This window comes from Podarcis vaucheri (assembly GCF_965113315.1).
Source record: "Podarcis vaucheri genome assembly, chromosome: 15".
In the NCBI taxonomy this organism is placed as follows: Eukaryota; Metazoa; Chordata; class Lepidosauria; order Squamata; family Lacertidae; genus Podarcis; species Podarcis vaucheri.
Window position 1 is genome coordinate 12,595,811 of NC_138753.1, and position 20,975 is coordinate 12,616,785.

Genomic DNA, 20,975 nt, shown 5'->3' on the forward strand with positions numbered 1-20,975 from the left:
TAGCTTTTATCAAGTTTTATTAAATACTGTCTTTCTATAAAACAAATACACTTTAAAACACCAATAAAAGTAAAAGTCACAGTTAAAAGATGTGGGTACTGGCCAGCACAGGCTTCCAGCCAACCCTTCACTTGATTTTCCTTGAATTAATTCACATGAAGTTTAAATCCCCACCCCACCCCAACCTTGGTTATTTCCAGAACGGTCACAAATACTGCACTACTGAAATGTGGGCAAAAAATGTGGCTCCTTTTGTGGGGCCACGCCAGAACACCTAGGCTTTCTTCCATATTGCGGCAATGTTTACGTCGGTGAGAGCAACCAGGTAAGTGAAGGTGGGGTCTGTGACTACATTGTTCACCAGGACATCTGTCAGCAGCTCACCATTTGCTTTCAATTCTGGCCACTTCAGGACCTAAGCAGAAAAGATTGAGAGGGAAGAGCTTACTGTCTCATTTTATATACAATTCAACCTTGTTGCAGTACACCTTCTAGAATGCAGTATAAAAACATTTTTATTAAATATTCCAAACCATTTTTCATCCTATACAAAATTCTAGAGTTAAGAAAACTCTTTCAAAGGTGATTTACTGTATCTTTCAAAATGTCTATAACCTCTAAATAGCCAGTAACATATTTGAAATCAAATATACATTTGTACCTGTTGTCCCATAATTGAACATCAGGACACAAACCCCAGAAAGATAATTTGCCCCTGTACCTGCGAAGGCCCTATTCTCTTAACTGACGACTCTTCCTTTGTGGCACTCAGAGTGGACAAGTGGTTGCTGAGGTCATACATCCAGACACTTCCTTTCTCATCACCACAGAACACGTACTCTTCTGCTGCAGAAGCAAAAGGGTCCAAATCAAATCAATCTTACGGTTTCAGTCAGAAGGATATAATTCAAAGATGCATGAGTGCACCTGTAAGATGGAGAAGTCAAAGCAGGCCAGATCTTGCCCAGCTCTGCCCCACTGGATACCCATTGCAGCACAAACTCAGGCTAGAGGGTTGGGGAGGGAGGTTCCTGTGGTTTTCCAGAGTTTGTTCTTCCCGACTGGGAACTAGGGGAAGAATTCTAAGGCCTGCATCTAACACTGAGTCTTAAAGGTAAAGGTAAAGGTACCCCTGCCCGAACGGGCCAGTCTTGACAGACTCTTGGGGTTTGTGCACCCATCTCACATCTATAGGCCGGGGGACAGCGCTGTCCGGAGACACTTCCGGGTCACGTGGCCAGCGTGACAAAGCTGCATCTGGCGAGCCAGCGCAGCACACGGAACGCCGTTTACCTTCCCGCTGGTAAGCGGTACCTATTTATCTACTTGCACCCGGGGGTGCTTTCGAACTGCTAGGTTGGCAGGCGCTGGGACCGAGCAGCGGGAGCGCACCCCGCCGCGGGGATTCGAACCGCCGACCTTTCGATCGGCAAGCCCTAGGCGCTGAGGCTTTTGCCCACAGCGCCGCCCGCGTCCCTGAGTCTTAAGAGAGATTAAAGATTAAAGACACTGAGTCTTAAGAGAGATTAAAGATGCTCTTTGTGTACTGCCCACCCAGCTGCCCAACACTCTCTCTGACTAATGTATTTTTGACTGTGGTGTTAAAGGAATCCCAGATGATAATTATAGGAGACTTCTACATTGCTGCTGTTGGACCAGCTCAGGATTTCCTGGCTCCTGCAACCACCACAGGGCTGTCTCAGGTTGTCACCAGCCCAATGCACAGAGCAGGGCACACCCTTGACTTGGCCTTTGCTCCAAGCATGGAAAAAGGTAGTCTGGAAGTTGGGGGGGGGCATTCCTCTATTATTCTGCTATCATAGACCACTTCCTGGCAAAGTTTGGATTCACTGCTCCTGCTCAGCATTGCTATCAATGCCCACTTTCAGCTGGACACTAGTGATGCTGCAGCTACACAGCCTCCCTCCAGGTGGGCTTATCTGGTGCTGTCATGCTTTTTGAGATGGAAGCCAGGTGGCCAGCATGTCACACTTCATGAAATACAATGCCTGAGAGACATGAGAGGGCAGAGCCTGCCACCCAGCACCTCTAGATGCTCATTGCTCCCAGGGACCTAAGTGGCAGAAGGCACCAGCAGCACTGGTGAAAAGGGCAGGGTCAGCAGTATGGGAGACACTTACTCGGACACGTGCTGAGGGTGAGGTAAGGCAGATCTGTTGAGGACCACTCCAGTTCAGCCAGGATGATGGCTTGCACTGTTCTGCGACCCCCCTTCCCTTGCTTGAAAGAGCGGCTCCAGCTCCAGAGATTTATGGACCCTGTCTTAGAACTCTTGGTAACTGCAGAGGAGAGAAAAGAAACATGCCTTGCTAGGTAGTGTGCCTGCTGCCAGAACACCGCATCTTCCTATGAAATTAGCTTTTATCAGTTAAGATACTAATTTTCAGTGGGAGAGCACTTGCTCTGTATGCAGAAGGCATCGCTTCCCTAAGTAGGAATGGGAAAGACTCCACGAAATCCTGGAGAGCTGCTACTGCCAGTTACTGTAGATGGACCAGTGGTCTGACTCGGTACAAGGCAGCTTCTTATGTTCCTATGGCCTGACAGAAGGTGGTGGTTAATAATGGCAACACAAAATTTACTTTCTGGTAATGTGCCAAAGAAAGCCAAAGGAAGTCATAACCTTAAAGTGAAGCTGAGGGACCCCATACTGCACCTGATTCAATCATACATTTTTTCTCACAGTAACTTGCAGTGCAGTTGCATACCAACATCTCTACCCAGAAGTAGGTTCCACAGAATTAAGTAGGACTTACTCCACCTATGTGCGCACATTTAGGACTGGTATCATATGACTTAAGAGAGGAGCTTGTCATACATGGAGTGCAGAATACTTGCTGTTCTATAAGAATCACCAAGGAGGGGGAGCTATGTGGAAGACTTGGGGCCTTTCAATAAAGATAACAGGTTCACAAAGCATAAACCCTGAAATGAGGAACGAAAGAGGTTTCCCATTCTCTGTAGAGACGTCATCAAAGTGCAACATTATCTTTATCTCTTATGACTTGGCAAGCATGGAAATGGGAGGGAGTCAATGCTGTACCCTGGTACTGAAGGTCATCAGCTTTGACCAAATAGTTTGTAAACTTTTCTAACCCATCTTCTCTGGCATTTAGTCTACTTTTATCTCTTTCTTTAAACGTGTGCATTAGCTCAAAGGGATTTTTGAGTCTACTTACTGCCAATTTGCCTAGAAAATGTTTCTTCTTTTTCTAAAAACCATTTTATTAAAGATGTTTCTAAGTGCAAAAGAAGAAAGCAAGCTGGGGGAGTACTTGGCGTAACTAAAACATCTCAACAAACATTGTCCCACTTCACACAACACTATGCAAGACCCTGCCTAAGTGTGAATGAGGGAGTGTGCGAGTAGATGGAGAAATTTAAGAGCGGTTTCTAGACTGAATATATTCCTTCCAGACACCCAGAAAAAAAGGATGCAGGCTTCAAGTGAAAAGATAGGCCTTTATTGAAATATGTGCATAGGGGCAACCTCAAAAATAAAGAGGCTGCGAAGAATCACATCCACAGCAATCTTTCATATACACTTCCAGGTTACACACATGATTTTAGTTCACCAATCAAAGGATCACAGCAATCTTAGCAGTTGCAACCCAATGTTATCATCACTCAAAATCACTTAACTCTTCAGATCAGCTCTCATCATCATACCAAGTGATTACATATGATCATTTTAAAATGTCTTTTATAATTAAGACTTTCACTAATTTTTCTATGCATTAAATGCCTCCCAATATCCTTTATCATCTTTCTACAAAACAATTCAAGATTGATGGCCACCATAGATTTTAACAGCTTATTCTTTTCAGTGTTCCGGAATGGACATTCACTGCATACAGTACCTGAAAGCAACTAGTTCTGTATGGAATCATCAAAATGATAAGAGTCCTTTGAAAGTATTATGTTCTCCATCATAATCAAAAGAAAAATTGCAGCTGCTTTTCTTCCCCCTCTGGCCTTGCTGCTGCTGCAACTATCCAAAACTAAGCCACAGTTTGACTTATTGTTACATTGTTTGCTTCCTCCAGGCAAACAAAAATAGTGAGCCAAGAACAAACGTTGGCTACAGTTCAAAGTTTGTATGGACAGAGACAAACGACAACTCTGGGTTCGAACATGTGGCTTAGTTCAAGGTTGTGCAGCAGCTGGCAAAGCAGCCACAATTTTTCCTCTTGAGTACCCACACACTTGCTCATTCACACATAGCCAGGTTTGGCTTAGTGTTACATGTGAACCAGGCCACTGAAACAATGTCATCTTACGCATGCAGTTGCAGGTGCTAACCTATCTGAATGCAAATTTCTTACCCACAATGTCTTCATTCAAAAAGGCCAGACCATCCACTCGATGGGAAGCTGTTTCATTCCCCTCATCATCTGGGAACTGGAATTCTACTTCATGAGGTCTGGAACATTGGGAAGAACAAGATCACTTTTTTAAAAAAAGTATTGTGCAACACTATTGTGCAAGCACCATAACTGTACAATTAAAGAGTAACTCATGTCTTCGGTTTTCAGCGATTTTTAATGCATAAATAAAAGTAAGTTTGTGGTTCGCATAGCAGAGGAGCAAGTTTTGAAAAACCATAGCAATTATATTGCAAGCGTCTATGGGGGTGTGACCTCAGAATGCCAGAACACGTGCTTTGCATGCAGAACAACCCAGATTCCATACATGGTATTGCTATTTTAAAGGATGAGGTAGGTAGGCAGATGATGGGAAAGCCATCTGCCTTAGACCCTGGAAAGTACGACCTGTCAGAATAGCCCAGTCCTAAAGCAAGGTGGACAAACAGGCATCTCTCTATGTTTTGATGAACTTACGGTCTCCAGATGGATTTAATACTAGGAGACCTTGGTTCAAAATCCCTCATCATCCATAAATCCGTGCTCAACGTAATGACAGGGCAGAGAAAAAGGTGTGAATCGTCAGAAGTTATAGAGGAAATCAAGAATTATTTACAGTACTTTCTCCGGTTTCTGAGAAGAAACAAATTGGAAATCCTAGCCTAAGATACATGTTAACTGTTCTCTATTTTCTCTCACTATATTTACTACCTTCTTTCTTTGCTTTGCTTATGGCATCTCCATGTACTGAGGTCAGCAAAAACTCTGAACAGGGCAGTCTGACCCAATGGACAAAAAAGTACCATTTGTTTTAGCAGAACAAACTGGAGCACAATAGCAAGTTATGTACTTCTTTTAACGAGTTACCAACAACAGCCGCACCATGACCTGTGCCCCCTGATTTATGGCAATAAATTACAAAACTATCTTCAGCGTCAAGGTGGAAGCTGAAGCCATCGTACAGGGTGGTTGGATTTGATAATAGCACCCTAAGCTTATTTGCATATAGATACAATTATGCAAGTGTGCCACCTCTATTTTCTGATTGGGTGCAGTTGAGTAAATTGCCTGTTATGGAATTATGCCAGTGCTATACTCAATTTCCTAGATTATCACTATCTATTGAAGATGTCATGAGAATCAACTGAGGCCCTAGAGAACCCCTGCCCAGCAAGGAAAGCTAAACTGAATACATAATCTTTGTAAAATTATCATAACTGGTCTAGCTGTATGAAATGTGCTTACATGGTATAATTACCACTCTCCTCTACCTCCCCTGCCCTGGTAACACCAGGCATGATTTATGTACCTGTTTTTCTGCTGCTTTTCATCCAGTCTAATGTCCCAAGCAAAGCAACCTTGCTCACAGCCAGCCACCAAGTATCGGTCTGGGCAAGAGGGCACGAGGGCGATGCGTAGGGGTGTGGCAATGGTCTCTAGCACCATCAGATGTCTGGCAAATGAAACACATTTTAGTTCCCACCTTCCATTCACAGTTCACCACTTTTTCCTAACTTTAGTTATGGTGTCATTACCTTTCTTTGAAATTATAATCGGAATCTGGAACTCCAATGTCCCACATGCATATTTTCTTGTCATAGGATGCAGCTGGGAGAAAGAAGAGAGAATATGCATCCTGGTGAGGATAGAGGCAGTCTTCAAAATAACTACCCAAAACATGCCCTTCATCATAAAAGAACTCAGGGTAACAATGTGAATACAACCACACTGAGCAGAGGAAGGAGAGTCCTGGGAAGGGCATGGACCCAAGGTGGCTTTGAGGCAGAAGGAAGAGGGAGAGGGGGGGGGGAAACACCTCTGTGGTTAAAAATTAGAACATTACTGACCTTCCCCAATTCAGAATTAAGAAATGTTGTAACATCCTGCATCTTAAAAGTGTATGCCATAAACAGGGCATGGAAGGTATATTAAGCCACTGCCTTGCTGAAGTTAGTGCCTACAGGAGGTTTCACTTGGAAGTTTCCCTTTTCTTTTTGCATTGGACTTCCAAGAAGAGAAGGTAAGACTTCACCTTTTACCTATTCACATGGATCTACTTCCTGCACTGTGCCCACTCCAGCCCTCATCTGGTGACACGTGCTTCAGCTGGGCAGCAACAGAGTTTCCATCCCACTGCAAGTAATGGACTTAAACAGCTATGGCTGCATTCAAGATTGCAAATGTAGATGGTGCAGAGATAAATGATTACCGCATGTTCAGCACCTGCTAATTGCATGTCTAATTGAATTCAAATTAATTAGATCAAGCAGATACCTATGGAATCTGCATAATTTTATCAGCCATAGGTGAACTTGAAAGATACTGTTTTCATGGCTGCAAAATTCTGGCTTTAGATTTGCAATAAATTAACAGTCCTACCCATGGAACAGACAAAGAGAGCATTATTTTGCATTGCCTCATGGAAAAAAGGCCTTTTGGCAAGGGCTGATTGAGTGAACCTGGAGGGAGACTTACTGAAAAGATGTGTCTCAGAAGTTGGACTGAAGCAGGCAGTAGCAATGGGTTTCTTGTGTGCCTTGATCTCTCCATAGCAGTAATCAGCGGTCACATGAATTAACTTCACAATTCCTCGTCTCCCAGCAGCAGCCAGAACATTGTGCTTTTTCTTTCGCCCATCACTAGTGACCATAGTCAGAGTTGTCCATGCAACAGTGAAAAACTCCTGGAGGGGGGAAATGTGTCATCAGTAACGCAAGCTGTGAGGCAGAGGCACTACAAAAGGTGTATAAACACTTTGGTCCCACACAGTAACTTGGCATACACACAAAATGTCCTACTTTAGGTACAAATTTGCTCAAAGCTCCTCTACGCCTTTGCAATGAAAAGTAGGGTATAACATCTTTTTTCTTTTTCTTTTTAAATAAATCCTGATTGTCATTTTATTTATGAGAGGAGAAGCACAAGTTACATAGAGACTTTTCGCAAAAAAGGGGCAACAATGAAATCAGGAAAGGGGGAGGAGGAAACAAGGACATGGCAAAAACATGCAAAGCAATACATAGCTATCATAAATACAATGTTTAGGGAGAGGAGTAAGAAAGTTAATCTTCTACAAAGCCTGTCCACACAGGAACCTGGGAAATTGGAGGTTTGGCGGGTTTTGCTCAGTTCGGAAAGGCCTAGCAAACCAGCAACCTGGAAAACCAGTTTGGGGCGGGGGGAAGGCTAGACAGGGCCCTCTTAGTCAGGGGAAGCCTTTTTATAACTATTGAGCAGAACAAAAGGGCAATTAGCCCTGCAGATGTGGGGAGTTTATCATCAATCCACAACTGCCAACTCTGTTCTTCAAAGGCTGACAGATAGATAAAAGACCATCCATCTAACTACAAGCTGTAATACTCCCCTTTCTAGGCATCAGAGCATATCTATTTGTGCTTGGCAAGCCTTCTTTAACAAGCCAATCTCACAGCTGTGGTTCCATTGCCAGAGATCCCTGAACCACAAAAATAAGGATGCTGAGCGGATGGGAAACAGAAAGGAGAGAAGCAGCCCTAAACCACGGTTTGCTTGTGCATTTGGAAGGTCAAACCTGGTTTGGCACAGTTTGGTGCTGTGACTAAATGTTGTCAGTGAAAGGGAAATTAAACAAGAGTAAGAAAGAGATTGCAACATCTCATAAATGAGTCCTGGAATTGGTGCTGCTGCTACAGCAACAGCTAATGCATGCTAAAACATCTAATTATATATTTAGTAGCATTGCAGAATTTTCAACTTTCATTCCCACCCCTTGTTATGGAAGTCCCTCTGGTCACAGAGATGAAAATGAGTTGGCAGTTTCTGATAAAAGATTTAGTAACCTGAGTTCTGAAGGGAAATATCTGGGGAGGAAAGGCAGGAAAGATCCTACTCGTCGCTCTCATGTGCTCGCTTTGTACTTTTGATTTCAGTAACACAATTTTTGCTTGCAGAATACAGTATGTTTGGAAACACAGAATTCAATGCAGCACCTGGGTTTTAAGTCACCATCTCCACTTCCTATCAGGAGACATTCTTGCATGAAGAAAGCCCTCAGCCAATACCCCCCCCCCGAAAAAAACCCAACACCTGGCATTCATGACCAAGCAAGACATTCTTGTTTCCCTACCTCCCCAGTCACTTTGTACTTTTTCAAGACAATGCCCGTCTCGCAGTCCACCAAACAGACAGAGTCTCCACCACAGGTAGCTGCTGTTCTGGATGAACTCACCACAGGATCTGGAAAAAATTAAAAGAAACAGTAATTGTAACCCTCATGTTCCCATTTGACCTGACATTTAGCTCCTGGAGGTGTGGGGAAGCTGTGGAAATACTTTTTGTGTGGTTATAGCCCCTTATACAGTACTTCTAATGTCCCAAGTGCTGTACTAGCTCTGCTTTGCTCTCAGTGACAGCCAATCACAAATGGGCAACTGAGGCCAATAGTAACTATATGCCACCTACTGGGGACCACAGTGTTCACACTTACATACCAACTTAAAACTTCTCGCGGAAAGCACTGTCTTTTATTTATATAAAACATAGCATCATTTTCCTTGACCAATGATTTTAGGTGCTCTATGTAACTAGAAACTTAAAACACTATCTAGAACAATACAGCAAAATCTCATTGCTTTTTTCAGACAAAACTGTCCTGCTGCCTGGAGTACAGGGCCTACACTCAACTTATCCCTAATGCACAGATCTTCCTCCCTGAGCAGGTCTGAGGTGCCAGCTTTCTCCTTTCCTTCAAGTCCTTCATCAAAACTCATACTGGCCTTGATTTCATTCCTTGTGATTCCACATGGCAACCAAGCTTTAATCACGTTAACTGATTTTGTGGCATGTCCTCTGAATACCCTTTCAGAGGTTTGTGTTTTCTCCACCCCTGAAGCAAGACGCGGCTTTCATTGTTTCACTCTGACGCAGTACAAGGCAGATGTTTTATGTTTTAAGCTGCCCTGAGAACTTCATGTTACAGGATGGCTTACTTATTAAGTAAGTAATAAATCTTACCCTCTTAAGGCGCCTTCACGCAATGTGTACACAATGTGAAAATGGCAAAGTGACTTTACCAAATCAAATAGCAGTGTGTAAACTGGGCCTTAAGAAATTACAAGGCTAGATCTAACCAATAATTATCCCTCTTAAATTGCAATCACATTGTGGACAGCAGCTTCTGCCTAAATAAAATTGGTATAACTAGCCTGCACACTTGAAACAGAAATACACGATCCACTGGAATGATAAAATGAGTAAAACATGAGGACAGGGCCTGCTAAAGGAATCAGAACCAGAGAGGGGAAACTTCTGTCATTAGCAATGGGGGCTGTGGGGGACATCTCTCACCATTACAATACAAATCACAATACACTGTGGGAGTCTCCTATAGACCACCAAGCCAGACTAAAGACTTGGGTGATGCTTTCGTAGAGCATTTACCAAACATTCAAAAAGGAAAGATATAATAGTCATGGGAATATTCCTCAATTGCCTTGCTGACAATTTCATTTTCCAAAAGAAGTAACAAGGGGATCAAGTATCTTGGACCTGATTCTGATCCTTACTAACAGGGGAAAAACAGGTGAATGAGGTGGAAAGTAGTGGGAACCTTCGGAGGAAGTGTTTGTGTCCTCTTGGGATTCATTATACAGAAAATTGAGTGTAGTCAGGCATGCACTTTGAACTTTAAGAAAGACATTTTCAAAAGGCTTAAGAACTACTGGACGTGATCCCATAGTCAGAAATACTCAGAGAGAAGGAAGTTCATGATGGATGAGAGTTTCTTAAAGGTGAGATATTGATAGCACAATCACAAACAATTCCAACAAGAAAGAAATGTGGGAGGCACGAGTGTGGTTGAATAAGGAACTTTCCAGTGAGCTGAGATTTAAAAGAGAAGAAGAAGAGGAGGAGGAGTTTGGATTTGATATCCCGCCTTTCACTCCCTTTAAGGAGTCTCAAAGCGGCTAACATTCTCCTTTCCCTTCCTCCCCAACAACAAACACTGTGAGGTGAGTGGGGCTAAGAGACTTCAAAGAAGTGTGACTGGCCCAAGGTCACCCAGCAGCTGCATGTGGAGGAGCGGAGACGCGAACCCGGTTCCCCAGATTGCAAGACTACCGCTCTTAACCACTACACCACACTGGCTTAGAAAGAGGCATTTCTAAGAAATAGAAGGAGCAAATCATGAAGGAAGGGTATAAATGAGTAGCCAAAACTTGCAGGGAACAGGTCAGGCAGGCTAATGCTCAGAACGAACTTTTGGATGGCTGTCCAACAGCGGAATGTATAACCTCGGAAGGTGGCAGACTCTCCTTCATTGGAAGTTCTTAAATAGAGGTGGGGTGGCCATCTGTCAGCAATTCTTTAGCTGTGATTCCTATATTGGAGTGGGCTGGGGCTAGATGATCTCAGGGTTCCTTTCCAACTCTACAACCCTATGAAATCCTTGAAACTATTAACATAATTCCTTCTCTGGTATTTTACTTTTAAGTCTGCCAAGGCTGCTCAGCCATGCTTACCTTTTCTTGTCCCACAATCCAGTGGTGGCTCAAAGACACAGGCCCATAACTGGGTCTTAAAGTCGTCCCTGTTGTTGCCTTTACTGTGACACTGTAGAAAATGGACAGGCTCCAGGCTGATCGTCTCCTATAAGAAAGCAGGCCACTGTAAACGTAAGCTCAATGTCAATGGCACAAAAAGCATAGCCTTCGTTTTACAAAGGAGAGAACTTGGGAGTTTTCTGAGCAGATATTGAATGCTGTGGTCAGGCACAGAGACCCATGTTCAAAACCCCATTTTGTGTTAAAGCTCTTTCTGGGTGGTCCTAGGACAAGCTACTATTCTCACAGCCTAACCAGCCTGAGGAATGTATGCATATGCATTAAATCTGATGCCCTTCCAGAACCAGGCAAAGACAGTTTTATTTGTCCAGACTATTTTAAGCTGTCTGTAGTGCTGTTTTAGAGTCGCGGGTGGCACTGTGGTCTAAACCGCAGAGCCTAGGGCTTGCTGATCAGAAGGTCGGCAGTTCGAATCCCCATGATGGGGTGAGCTCCTGTTGCTCGGTCCCTGCTCCTGCCAACCTAGCAGTTCAAAAGCACATCAAAGTGCAAGTAGATAAATAGGTACCGCTCCGGCAGGAAGGTAAACAGTGTTTCCGTGCGCTGCTCTGGTTCGCCAGAAGCGACTTAGTCATGCTGGCCACATGACCCGGAAGCTGTACGCTGGCTCCCTCGGCCAATAAAGCGAGATGAGCGCCGCAACCCCAGAGTCGTCCATGACTGGACCTAATGGTCACCCCTTTACCTTTAGTGCTGTTTTAAACTGGTTGGCGGCTGCTCCATTTCCAACTTGCATAGTATATATGAGCTGTTCTGAGGGGCTTTTGCCTGAAGTGGAACAAAAAGCTTCTAAGAAGAAACAGTAGGCACACTGTTGTCTGCTCTCAGTCCATCAGATAGTAAAGTTATCAAACTAGTAAAGTGGCAGAACATTGGGATGTTAAAATAGTTGTGACCCACACCCTCACTGTAGAGCTTCCGTGCTTCCAATGCACGCGCAGGATACCATGTTCTTCAGAGCACACCAGCTGTGTCTCATCAATAACCAACTGAGGGTGATAGAGAGGGGTGTCGTAGATTTAGCAGCACCCCCTACCCTTCCCACCCCTTCAGTCAAGTGACTGGTATAGTGGTACCTCTAGTTACGAACTGAATTCGTTCCAGAGGTCTGTTCTTAACCTAAAACTGTTCTTAACTAGAGGCGTGCTTTTGCTAATGGAGCCTGTTGCTGCCACTGTGCCGCCAGCACACCATTTCTGTTCTCATCCTGGGGCAAAGTTCTCAACTCAAGGTAACTCTTCCAGGTTAGCAGAGTTTGTAACCTGAAGCGTTTGTAACTCGAGGTACCACTGTAATGGAAGAGCTGATCATGTCCATCATCTTTTGTTGGATGCATAGTCTGCATGTCTTCTAATCTGTGGAAGGGTTAAGATCTATAAAAGGGCATGTAGTAAACCAGGGGTAGGCAGACTTCAGGCTTAGCAGACCTACTTGTTTTTGTTTTTACTAGAACCCCAAGATCTACAAGCCTGAACTAGGTACCCCCCAAAAATGGAATTAAAACTCAGGCTGCCTCTGAGCACATTTTGAATCTAAGAATTTGCTTTCACTACCAGAACTAACTGAACCCACAGTCCTTTTGCACAAAAGGAAACTGCTGGTTAACTTTCATCATTTAAACAGCCTAACCTAGGTGGAAAAAGTAGTTCTGCTGCTGCTATTGTTAAACAATTGGGAGTCACAAACCTTTTCTGATATGCCACAAGCAAAATGTGATCTATCTTCTGCCCAGCCCTGTAATTAACAGTATAGCATTTTCACTGCATTTTTTCCAGGAAATTCCTATTAACGTATAGAGATATGCACATGAACCTTAGAATTCCCTGCACACAAAAAACTAGCATGCCAGAAAGAACAGTATAGAACCCTTCTCCCAAACATGTAGTTTACTAGGTGCGGGGAATTTTTTTTCTACAGTGAAACACTCAGTTCTGTGTGTTCTCACATGCAATTTGAAGTCAAACGGCTCACCCCAGCAAAAACGAGCCTGAGAGGATAAATACATTAGGAAATGACGTAACATAAACTTGATAATTTTGTACTTTTGATCAACTATATATGCACTGGCTGTCACATATCAGTTACTTTTCAAGATTTGAAAAGTGTACTTGTTTTACCATGGGAAAAATATGGTTTATCCTGATTCAAGTCTGCTTTTGTAACTCAAAACATTTCAGGATATTGATAATCTCCTCCAATACATCAAAATCATCAGTTTTGATGTTTCTCTATATATTTTTGTTGGTACAGGGCTCCTTGTTTTCTTGTATTCATTGCTTTTTGCAAGCCTACAAACTCATTATGAAATTTCCAGTTTTAGGAAGGCTGCCCTCTTGCCCCAGCAAGCCCTACATTGGAAGACTCTCCTGATACCTCGCCTTCCAAGTCTTTGATTGGAGTGCTGCAAACATCTCTTGCATCCTCCTCTCTGTGCTCCTCTTTCTGCTGACTGGACCTTTTGTGGCTGTGTGCTTTTGGAAGACGCCCTCCATTCCGATGGGCCCCTTCAGAATCCTGAGCGTCCTGGGATTCCTTGGTCTGTGGGCGAGATGCTTTTGCCCTCTCAGGGCTGCGCTCGTCCTGCAAGCGACTGGGCTTCTTGGGGCTGGGAGAGGCTTCCTCATTGGAACTGCTGCGAGAATGGGATCTCTTGCTTGCTCCTCCTTTGGAATGAGCCCCTTTTCTTTTGCTGGGGGTTACTGTGCCCTATTAAAACAAAACACAGAAGCAACTCCTGGCTCGCTCATTCATTCTCACAACAAAACTCAAAAGCTGTGCTATCATTTCACAGTGGCTTGCACAGCATAGTGACAACTTTTACTTCAATCTACAACGTCCCACAATCCAGTAACATTTCTGTTGTTTTTCTGAAACACAGAACAAAATCCACTGGGGATCTTCCTCTTTAAACCAATGAGATGTGTTGACAGCATTTGAGATTTTCCCGTCTCCACAAGCCTTGTCCTACCTACTGGGGTGGGAGGGTGGCACTGAGATACGCAATGACAAAAGATATTGGCACCCCGCAATCTCTCACCAACAGCTGCGCTCTCTACAGCCCTTTCCCCACTTCAGGCATAGAAAGAGCAATGCTGCCTAAAGTGGCCAGTCACTGCTGGAATGCGGCATGCTTTCTGAATTAGGGAAAGTGACTATAGGAGGGATGCATAAAAAAGGGAGGACAAAGTATGCCTCCATACCATTTGTATTGGGTTAATATGTATTATGGTGGACAAGGTCAAAGACTAATTTCTGTGGCTGAAATTCCCAACTTCCTCCATTTATATGCTAATGAATGTGGGGCCCAGGTGATAAGAAGGAAGCTAGGTTCTTATTACAGAAGGCTGACCATCTTATTAAGTTCATCACAGCCAAACTTTAATGCTTCAGTTTATGAAATGTATGACAAAATATCAGGCTGCTAGTCCGTCTAGTCCAGTTCTGTTAACTCTCTTAGTAGCTGTTCAAGGTCTCAGGCAGACCTCTCTCTCATTCTTACTTCCTGATGACCCTTTTAGTCACTGATGTCAGGGATTGCCCCAGAGTCCTCCTGCATGCAAAGCATATGCTCCATCATTAGGAAGCCATGTTATACTTGTGGGATAACCTGCCTCATCTAACCAACATGCTTAATTCTAATGGTATAGAGTAAACTGTCCTGTGAGACTTAGCTAGGTTACTCCTACTCACTTTGGAAGGAAGGTAATAAAGCCTATTGTTGTATCTCAGTCTACCTGAGAAACTTAGCATGTAAAGAGGTCTGAGCTGGTTGTTCCAAGCTCAAACCATGTGGCTCTAACAAGCCTCTTTTGAGTTCCTCTACCAAGAATTTAGGTAATTTCCCCATTGTAACTAAACCAAGTTTTACTGCCTGTGTAAGTTTTCTACATGCTACATGGAAAAGCACATGACCCTGACCTTTGGAGAGTTTGTAAGTAAACCATTTTTAACTTGTAAACATGTGGTCTCTTGGAAGTTTTAGAAGGAACTCACAAGAGCATATTTCAAAGGTCTAACAGCCTATGTCTCCATGGCTTGGTTTGGCTGAATATTTTGTGATTTTAAATCTCTGCTGGGGTTCTCTCACCAAAGTGTACTTGCCCCAAACTTGGATCTTGGCATCCAGGAATTCTCCTTTTTATATACAGTGGTACCTCGGGTTAAGAACTTAATTCATTCTGGAGGTCCGTTCTTAACCTGTAACGTTCTTAACCTGAGGTACCACTTTAGCTAATGGGGCCTCCTGCTGCCACCGCCACACAATTTCTGTTCTCATCCTGAAGCAAAGTTCTTAACCCGAGGTACTATTTCTGGGTTAGTGGAGTCTGTAACCTGAAGTGTCTGTAACCCGAGGTACCACTGTACCCATAATTTCCTTGTCAGCAACAATACTGAATCAGGATATTGGTCATCCAGCTTAGTATTGTCTACACGGACTATCAGTGACTCTCCAGGATTGCAAGCGGCCCTACCTGGAGATGCCAAGAACTAAACCTACATGCAAAGCCAATGTTCTGACTGATCAATGTCCTTTTTCTGCATTGAACTATTGCCTTTCCCCAACTGGCTAGTGAGAGTAGCCAAAAACTTCCAAAGACAAGAGCTAGAAAGATGTTAACTGACACCTACTGGGGGAAGCATATTAATTTGACTGAGGTGGTCAGGGTATTCACTTGCCAAATTCTGACCTTAGTAGCAACCTTATTTTCAGTATCTGAAGCATTTTCCATAATTTCTTCTTCTGTTTCTTCTTCTTCCGCCTCCTCCTCTTCATCTTTCTCCTCCTCCTCTTCTTCCTCCTTCTCCTCCTCCTCCTCCTCCTCTTCTTCCTCTTCCCCCTCCTCCTCAGCCGATTCTTCCACTTTAGAAGCAGCCTTGTCTTCCTGATTTAACAGTGAAGTCAAGAATTCCTCTGCAATCATTTTCACCTAATAGAAAAAGATAATGGAGAATGGTCAAATTTTAATAACAAGATAGATGCAGAAAGGAAGCAGTTTATAATACCTGTAAGAGGGATCAACAACTCTGCATTTCTCCAGAGGCCTTAAAAGACAGAATAGTTTCCTCTTTAAACTGTTTAACAAGGGTAATCAGCTTGTTCATTCTAGGCTTAAAGGAACCATTTCTTAAGAAAGATCTTAGATTTTCACTGTCAAATGATTTGTGATATGGCCATGGTTAAGACATCTCAGGCAACTTTCAAGTGCATTGATTTTTTACCAATTCTTTCAAGTAGCCCAGCAAAAAGTGTAAAAATTGGACTGGAATCCTGCAATTTATTCAGTTATTATTTTGTTGCCCATTAGCATTATCAAAAGAGTCATAAGGCTACCAAATGCATAACACTGCTAAAGATTATAAAAACTGTTTTTAAGAGAAAGTTCCTCAAAAAGCAGGATATATAATCAGGCCTGTGTTGAGCTTGTCTGAGGCCCAGGGCGGGAGTCTTATTAGAATAAAGTTATAAGCAGGCAGTCCAGTTACATAAGATGGCAAGGTAGCTTTGATAAACCTGGGAAATTTGAAAAAAATGAAAGTCCAAACACTTTTTATGCTCTACTCTACACTGATCTAATGAGTATTGTGCACTTCTCAACTATGCTTGCAAAACTACTTCTAAACATCTCATTCTTGCCCAAGCCCTGCCAATGCAAGATAATGCCAGCAGCAGACATGTAATTCTGACAAACTTGTAGGCTATGAGATGCACCACCTCCTAATATGATCTAACGCTGCACAATAGTACACAGTAACACAGGTCCAGTTTTTACTGTTCAAGCCTTGCAGTGCCTATGAAAAAACCCAAAAGGCTGTAAAGGCTAAAAATCTCTTTGGATGAAGCTGTGTGCAGACACATTTTCAAGTCACATGGAACTCTTATCTAAGACAGACTGTGAATGCTCCATATGTAAGACTTTATCTTGCTGTGGTAGGCATAATATAAACAATAAAAATAGCTATTTCTCAACTGTAGAGAATGCATGGCTTTATGCCTCAAATTCCAAATCAATTTACTTGAAAGTCATTAGTTTCTATTTCTGTCAGTAGAACATTTTTTGAAAATAACAAGATCATAAGGCATGTACATGCCTACTTTATTTCAATAAGTTTAGGCATACCTAACACCACAAAGGATATTGCAGCTGAAACCTAATACCCTTTATCAATACCACTCAGCACTACTGCATTTTTAGCAATCCCAACATACCAGCAACGTCAACTTTTAAATAAGGAATTTTACAGGGAAGCCCTATTGCCATGATCAGGAAGGCAAAATTTAGAGGAGTCGGTCTGAAGTTCTTGGTTTTCTGTTAATTTCACAAGTCTATCCTTGGTTGAAAGGCCTCTTGGCAAAGCATGCAGATTTTTACCCTCTTGCCTAGACAAATTTCAGAGTCACTGAGCTGTTTTGGGGGCCAAATGATTCCACCCCCACCCCCAATTTATATTTTGACAATTTATCTGCATAGCTGCAGCTGCCATCAAGATTCTATGTTAGGTATCAGATGCTGCATGAAGACCTAATATACAAAGGACAGCAGAGAATGAATGGGGGTGAATTTACCCGCCATCGGGTGAAGCCGCTGAGTGAGCTGGGTCCATATGCTACATGGGCTTGTGCAGACTTGATGAATTTTTTCCTGACTGATTTCAACTGCTCTGGGGATGGAGTTTTGGGCAGCTGCTTCCGGAAGTTTTTCCCCCAGTGAGATCTGACCTAGACAAAGAGAGAAGCGTATTAAACTTACATATAAAATAATAATATACAGAATATCCTAGGTTTCTTTTGAATATATTAACCTGCTCAGGTGTTGAGATTTTTAGGCTCAGACCTTGCTCCAGGTGCTCCATCAGGTGAGATGGACAGCAACTGAAAACTCATACCAAGTAAAATGGGGAAGTTTGGTGATGATTTTCAATCTGTAAATTACTTTCTGTTTTATGGGCAGATTTCTCGTGTTCACTTATTATTTTTATTCCAATACATGGCATTTTTAACTACTTGTCTGTTCTTCACAAACATGAGAGCTGGTGATACAAACTGCAATCTGTTGTCCACCCAATGGTCAAATTGGGTCAAACTGAGAGGTAAATGAAAGCTGAGATGGGTGCTTGCTAAAAGCAGGTGCTCAAGTGTCTCCTTCACTATTAGTCCAGTTTGGCTGCAGGTATAGAACATGCCGAAGTGAACTTAAGGCTATGTGAATAAACCATAGGTTAATAGAAAAGGCAATACAGTACTGAACAATACAGATAGTTATTTACAGTCAAGATGGAGTCAGTAAAAAAAATTACTTAATCTTAAATTATAAAATGTAAACATTACTTCATGTCAATAGCAGTTAGTGAAAGTTAAGTGAAGCAGAAATAACAAGAAGATATATAAGGCTGTGCACCCAGAAAAGGGGCAGGATGCAGCAGAACAAAAGAGGTAAAGACAATGTTCCTCACCTGACTGGAATCTAGAGCAGCTGAGGTAAAACTCTGAGATTAAAGCTAAGCTCATTTAATTTTTTTTATCTGCTTGTTGTGCCATTATCCTCATTTTTAAACATACCTCATTTTTAATCATACCTGTCCTACGTTTAAAGGAAAGGACATAGATGCCACACAAAACCTCTGCTGAACCCACGGGAGTTGGCGTATCCACCCCTTCAAAGATACGGTAATGCATTTCTAAAAGTACAATACTATACATGTCCGCTCACTCTGTAAACCTACTTATTGGAGACATCTGCAACAGTCAGCAGTCAAAGCTGTAGAAGTTACTACATTTATATCCAAATGCCTGCAGACAGACAGGTCATGTATCCACAGCAGTGACCAGATGAGAAATGCCTGCTGGGAGGAGTGTAGAGAGAAGAAACACTATACTGCATCTGTAAAAGCGAAACTGGGTGCCTTCATCTGCCCCAGATGCAATAAAACACGTTTCTCCCACATTAGTTTCTATAGCCACAGCAGGCACTGTAACTCTCCAGCGGTTTGACTTTACCCTTGATGGCACACTCTTCCATTGCCTCTAGAGACAGGTGGGTGCCAACATTTATATCCAACCTTTCTATCCAACCTTTATTTTCCAAGGCGCACAGGATGGCTGCCTTCACCCACTGTATCATCACAACCCTGTAAGGCTGAGAGAGTATGCCTAGCTCAAAGTGTGTGTGGGGGGGGGGAGTTTCATGCCTGAGTGGGGACTATAAGTTGGGTCTCCCAGTCCTAGGCTAACCCTGCTATGAAGGCAGCATCCCCTTTGTTTGGATCAGTTCCTCTTACATTTATGAAGATCCCCAAAATGTGCCTATTTCAGATCTTATCTATTTGGTTATTGCGATTGTCTTTTCTTACCCATTTCTTCCTTATTACATACAGTGCTTTTTTCTGGGGTGGGGGGACACAGGGGTATGCATACCCCTAAACATTTTGTGAATCTAAGTTTGGCCTCATTGAGGGGCAGGATTTCAATATGAGTAGGAAAATGAGAGTACCCCTAAACATTTTTTTAAGGAAAAAAAAGCACTGATTACATGTATCTATTTTATTTAAGGTTGTAATTCCATCAATGCTAATTCTATTATTTATGCCGTACAGCTTTTAAAAAATATATATATAATGTGCAGTTTTCTTTTATGCTCTCAAAAAATATAACCATCACATGGCTTACCCTACTGGTCAGCTCTCGACTATTGACAACTCTCACATGGCTGGCCAGCTTGGTGATATCCTTGCCATTCAGTTGTCGGAGATTTTGCAGAAGAAACATGACCTTATAGTCATCACTGGGCTGGGGGGCAGGCAAGAAAAGAAAGCAGCCTTACAAGATGCCCTTTAAGTAAATCTTGCCAACTGTACTCCAAACCAAGCATTTCATATAGACTATGTATGGCCCAGGGCCGGCCCACTAAAGAGGCAAGGTGAAGCAACCACACTCGACGGCAGGATCCACAGGGGCAGCAGATTCGGCCTCAAAGGAATGCATCACCCATTGCTGTTGTAGCTGCCGTGGTGGTACCAATGGCTGTGGAGAATTCCTTGGAAGCCAAATCTGCCTCCTGCTTGGCAGCCCCCACCCCTCATAGTGCCTCTACCGCGGCCTCTCAGAGAATAGGAGACACTGCTGGCCTCCTCCCACCCCTAGGGAATAAATGATGGGTGTTGCCCTCTGGGTTTTAGTGGGCTCTCCTCTTTCTTTCCTTCCCCCTTCCCCCCCACATGGAAGCCTTTGTTTCCCACTTCAGTTGTTGAGTAAGGCTGATTTGATCGTTCCCCTTGTTTCTGATGTAGATATTTTTTCCATCCTTGTTCCCGATTTAGATCTTCACTCACCCCTGCTTCCCTGATGGTGGGAGGGCTGTGCCATTTTTGTGGTTGGCCTCAGGTGCCAAAATGTCTTGGGTCGGCCCTGGTATGGCCCGCCTACTGTGACAACTAAGAGAGTTAGCCAGCAATTGAGATTTTAGGTTTTAAAGCATTCCTTAAAAAAAATTGAAAACATGAAGTAACATTTGGCTGTTAAGTGCCAAAGAAACAAACGTTTAAAGAACAGAAAAATGTCTGTAATTATTGTGAATCCACAAAAGGTATTTAACTGGTCAAGTCAACATATTTCAGTTTCTCTAAAGTCCATGCAACAGTAATAGCTAACTCGCAACAGTAACAAAAATGAATATTTATCTTGCAGGGTCTAGCACAGGCTGATCCAATGTGTGGCCCAAGGGCTGTTTGAGGCCCTCGTGAACATTTGAGCCACCTGCCTCCCACCTGCCTTTCCAAAGCTGGAAAAGCTCTAACCAGGCTTTGGGTGTGGTCTGCGGGTTCCGTGTCTTAGTACTCTTGTGGCCTACTTGGTATGAAAAGTTGGGTCTCCCTTTTCCAGCAGATCTTGCATTCAGGATGAACTTGGACCATGTTACAGATCCACCTCTTATCTTTCATTGGGTATAACCCCAAGGGACAATGAAATGCCTGAACAGGTGTGGGAGTTGAT

At 43.0% G+C, this 20,975-nt stretch overlaps 1 protein-coding gene across 3 annotated transcripts in view; it reads right to left on the reverse strand.

Moving 5' to 3' along the window:
• LRWD1 (leucine rich repeats and WD repeat domain containing 1) overlaps nt 1–20,975 on the reverse strand; it is a 26,000-nt gene continuing 5,025 nt past the window's right edge. Inside the window, exons 1-15 of one of the 3 annotated variants that reach the window (XM_082201230.1) lie at nt 20,315–20,411; nt 19,653–19,772; nt 17,553–17,705; nt 15,676–15,915; nt 13,361–13,693; nt 12,674–12,721; nt 10,886–11,012; nt 8,491–8,600; nt 6,861–7,068; nt 5,921–5,993; nt 5,695–5,838; nt 4,347–4,444; nt 2,142–2,300; nt 722–846; nt 1–415 (exon numbers count right to left, since the gene is read on the reverse strand). In XM_082201230.1, the coding sequence (XP_082057356.1) occupies nt 275–415; nt 722–846; nt 2,142–2,300; nt 4,347–4,444; nt 5,695–5,838; nt 5,921–5,993; nt 6,861–7,068; nt 8,491–8,600; nt 10,886–11,012; nt 12,674–12,721; nt 13,361–13,693; nt 15,676–15,915; nt 17,553–17,705; nt 19,653–19,751 (2,058 nt within the window). In that variant the 5' untranslated portion in view covers nt 19,752–19,772; nt 20,315–20,411 and the 3' untranslated portion in view covers nt 1–274. Of the gene's footprint in view, nt 416–721; nt 847–2,141; nt 2,301–4,346; nt 4,445–5,694; nt 5,839–5,920; nt 5,994–6,860; nt 7,069–8,490; nt 8,601–10,885; nt 11,013–12,673; nt 12,722–13,360; nt 13,694–15,675; nt 15,916–17,552; nt 17,706–19,652; nt 19,773–20,314; nt 20,412–20,975 lie in introns of those variants that run through there. The other 2 variants (XM_082201228.1, XM_082201229.1) reach the window with 2 other exon arrangements.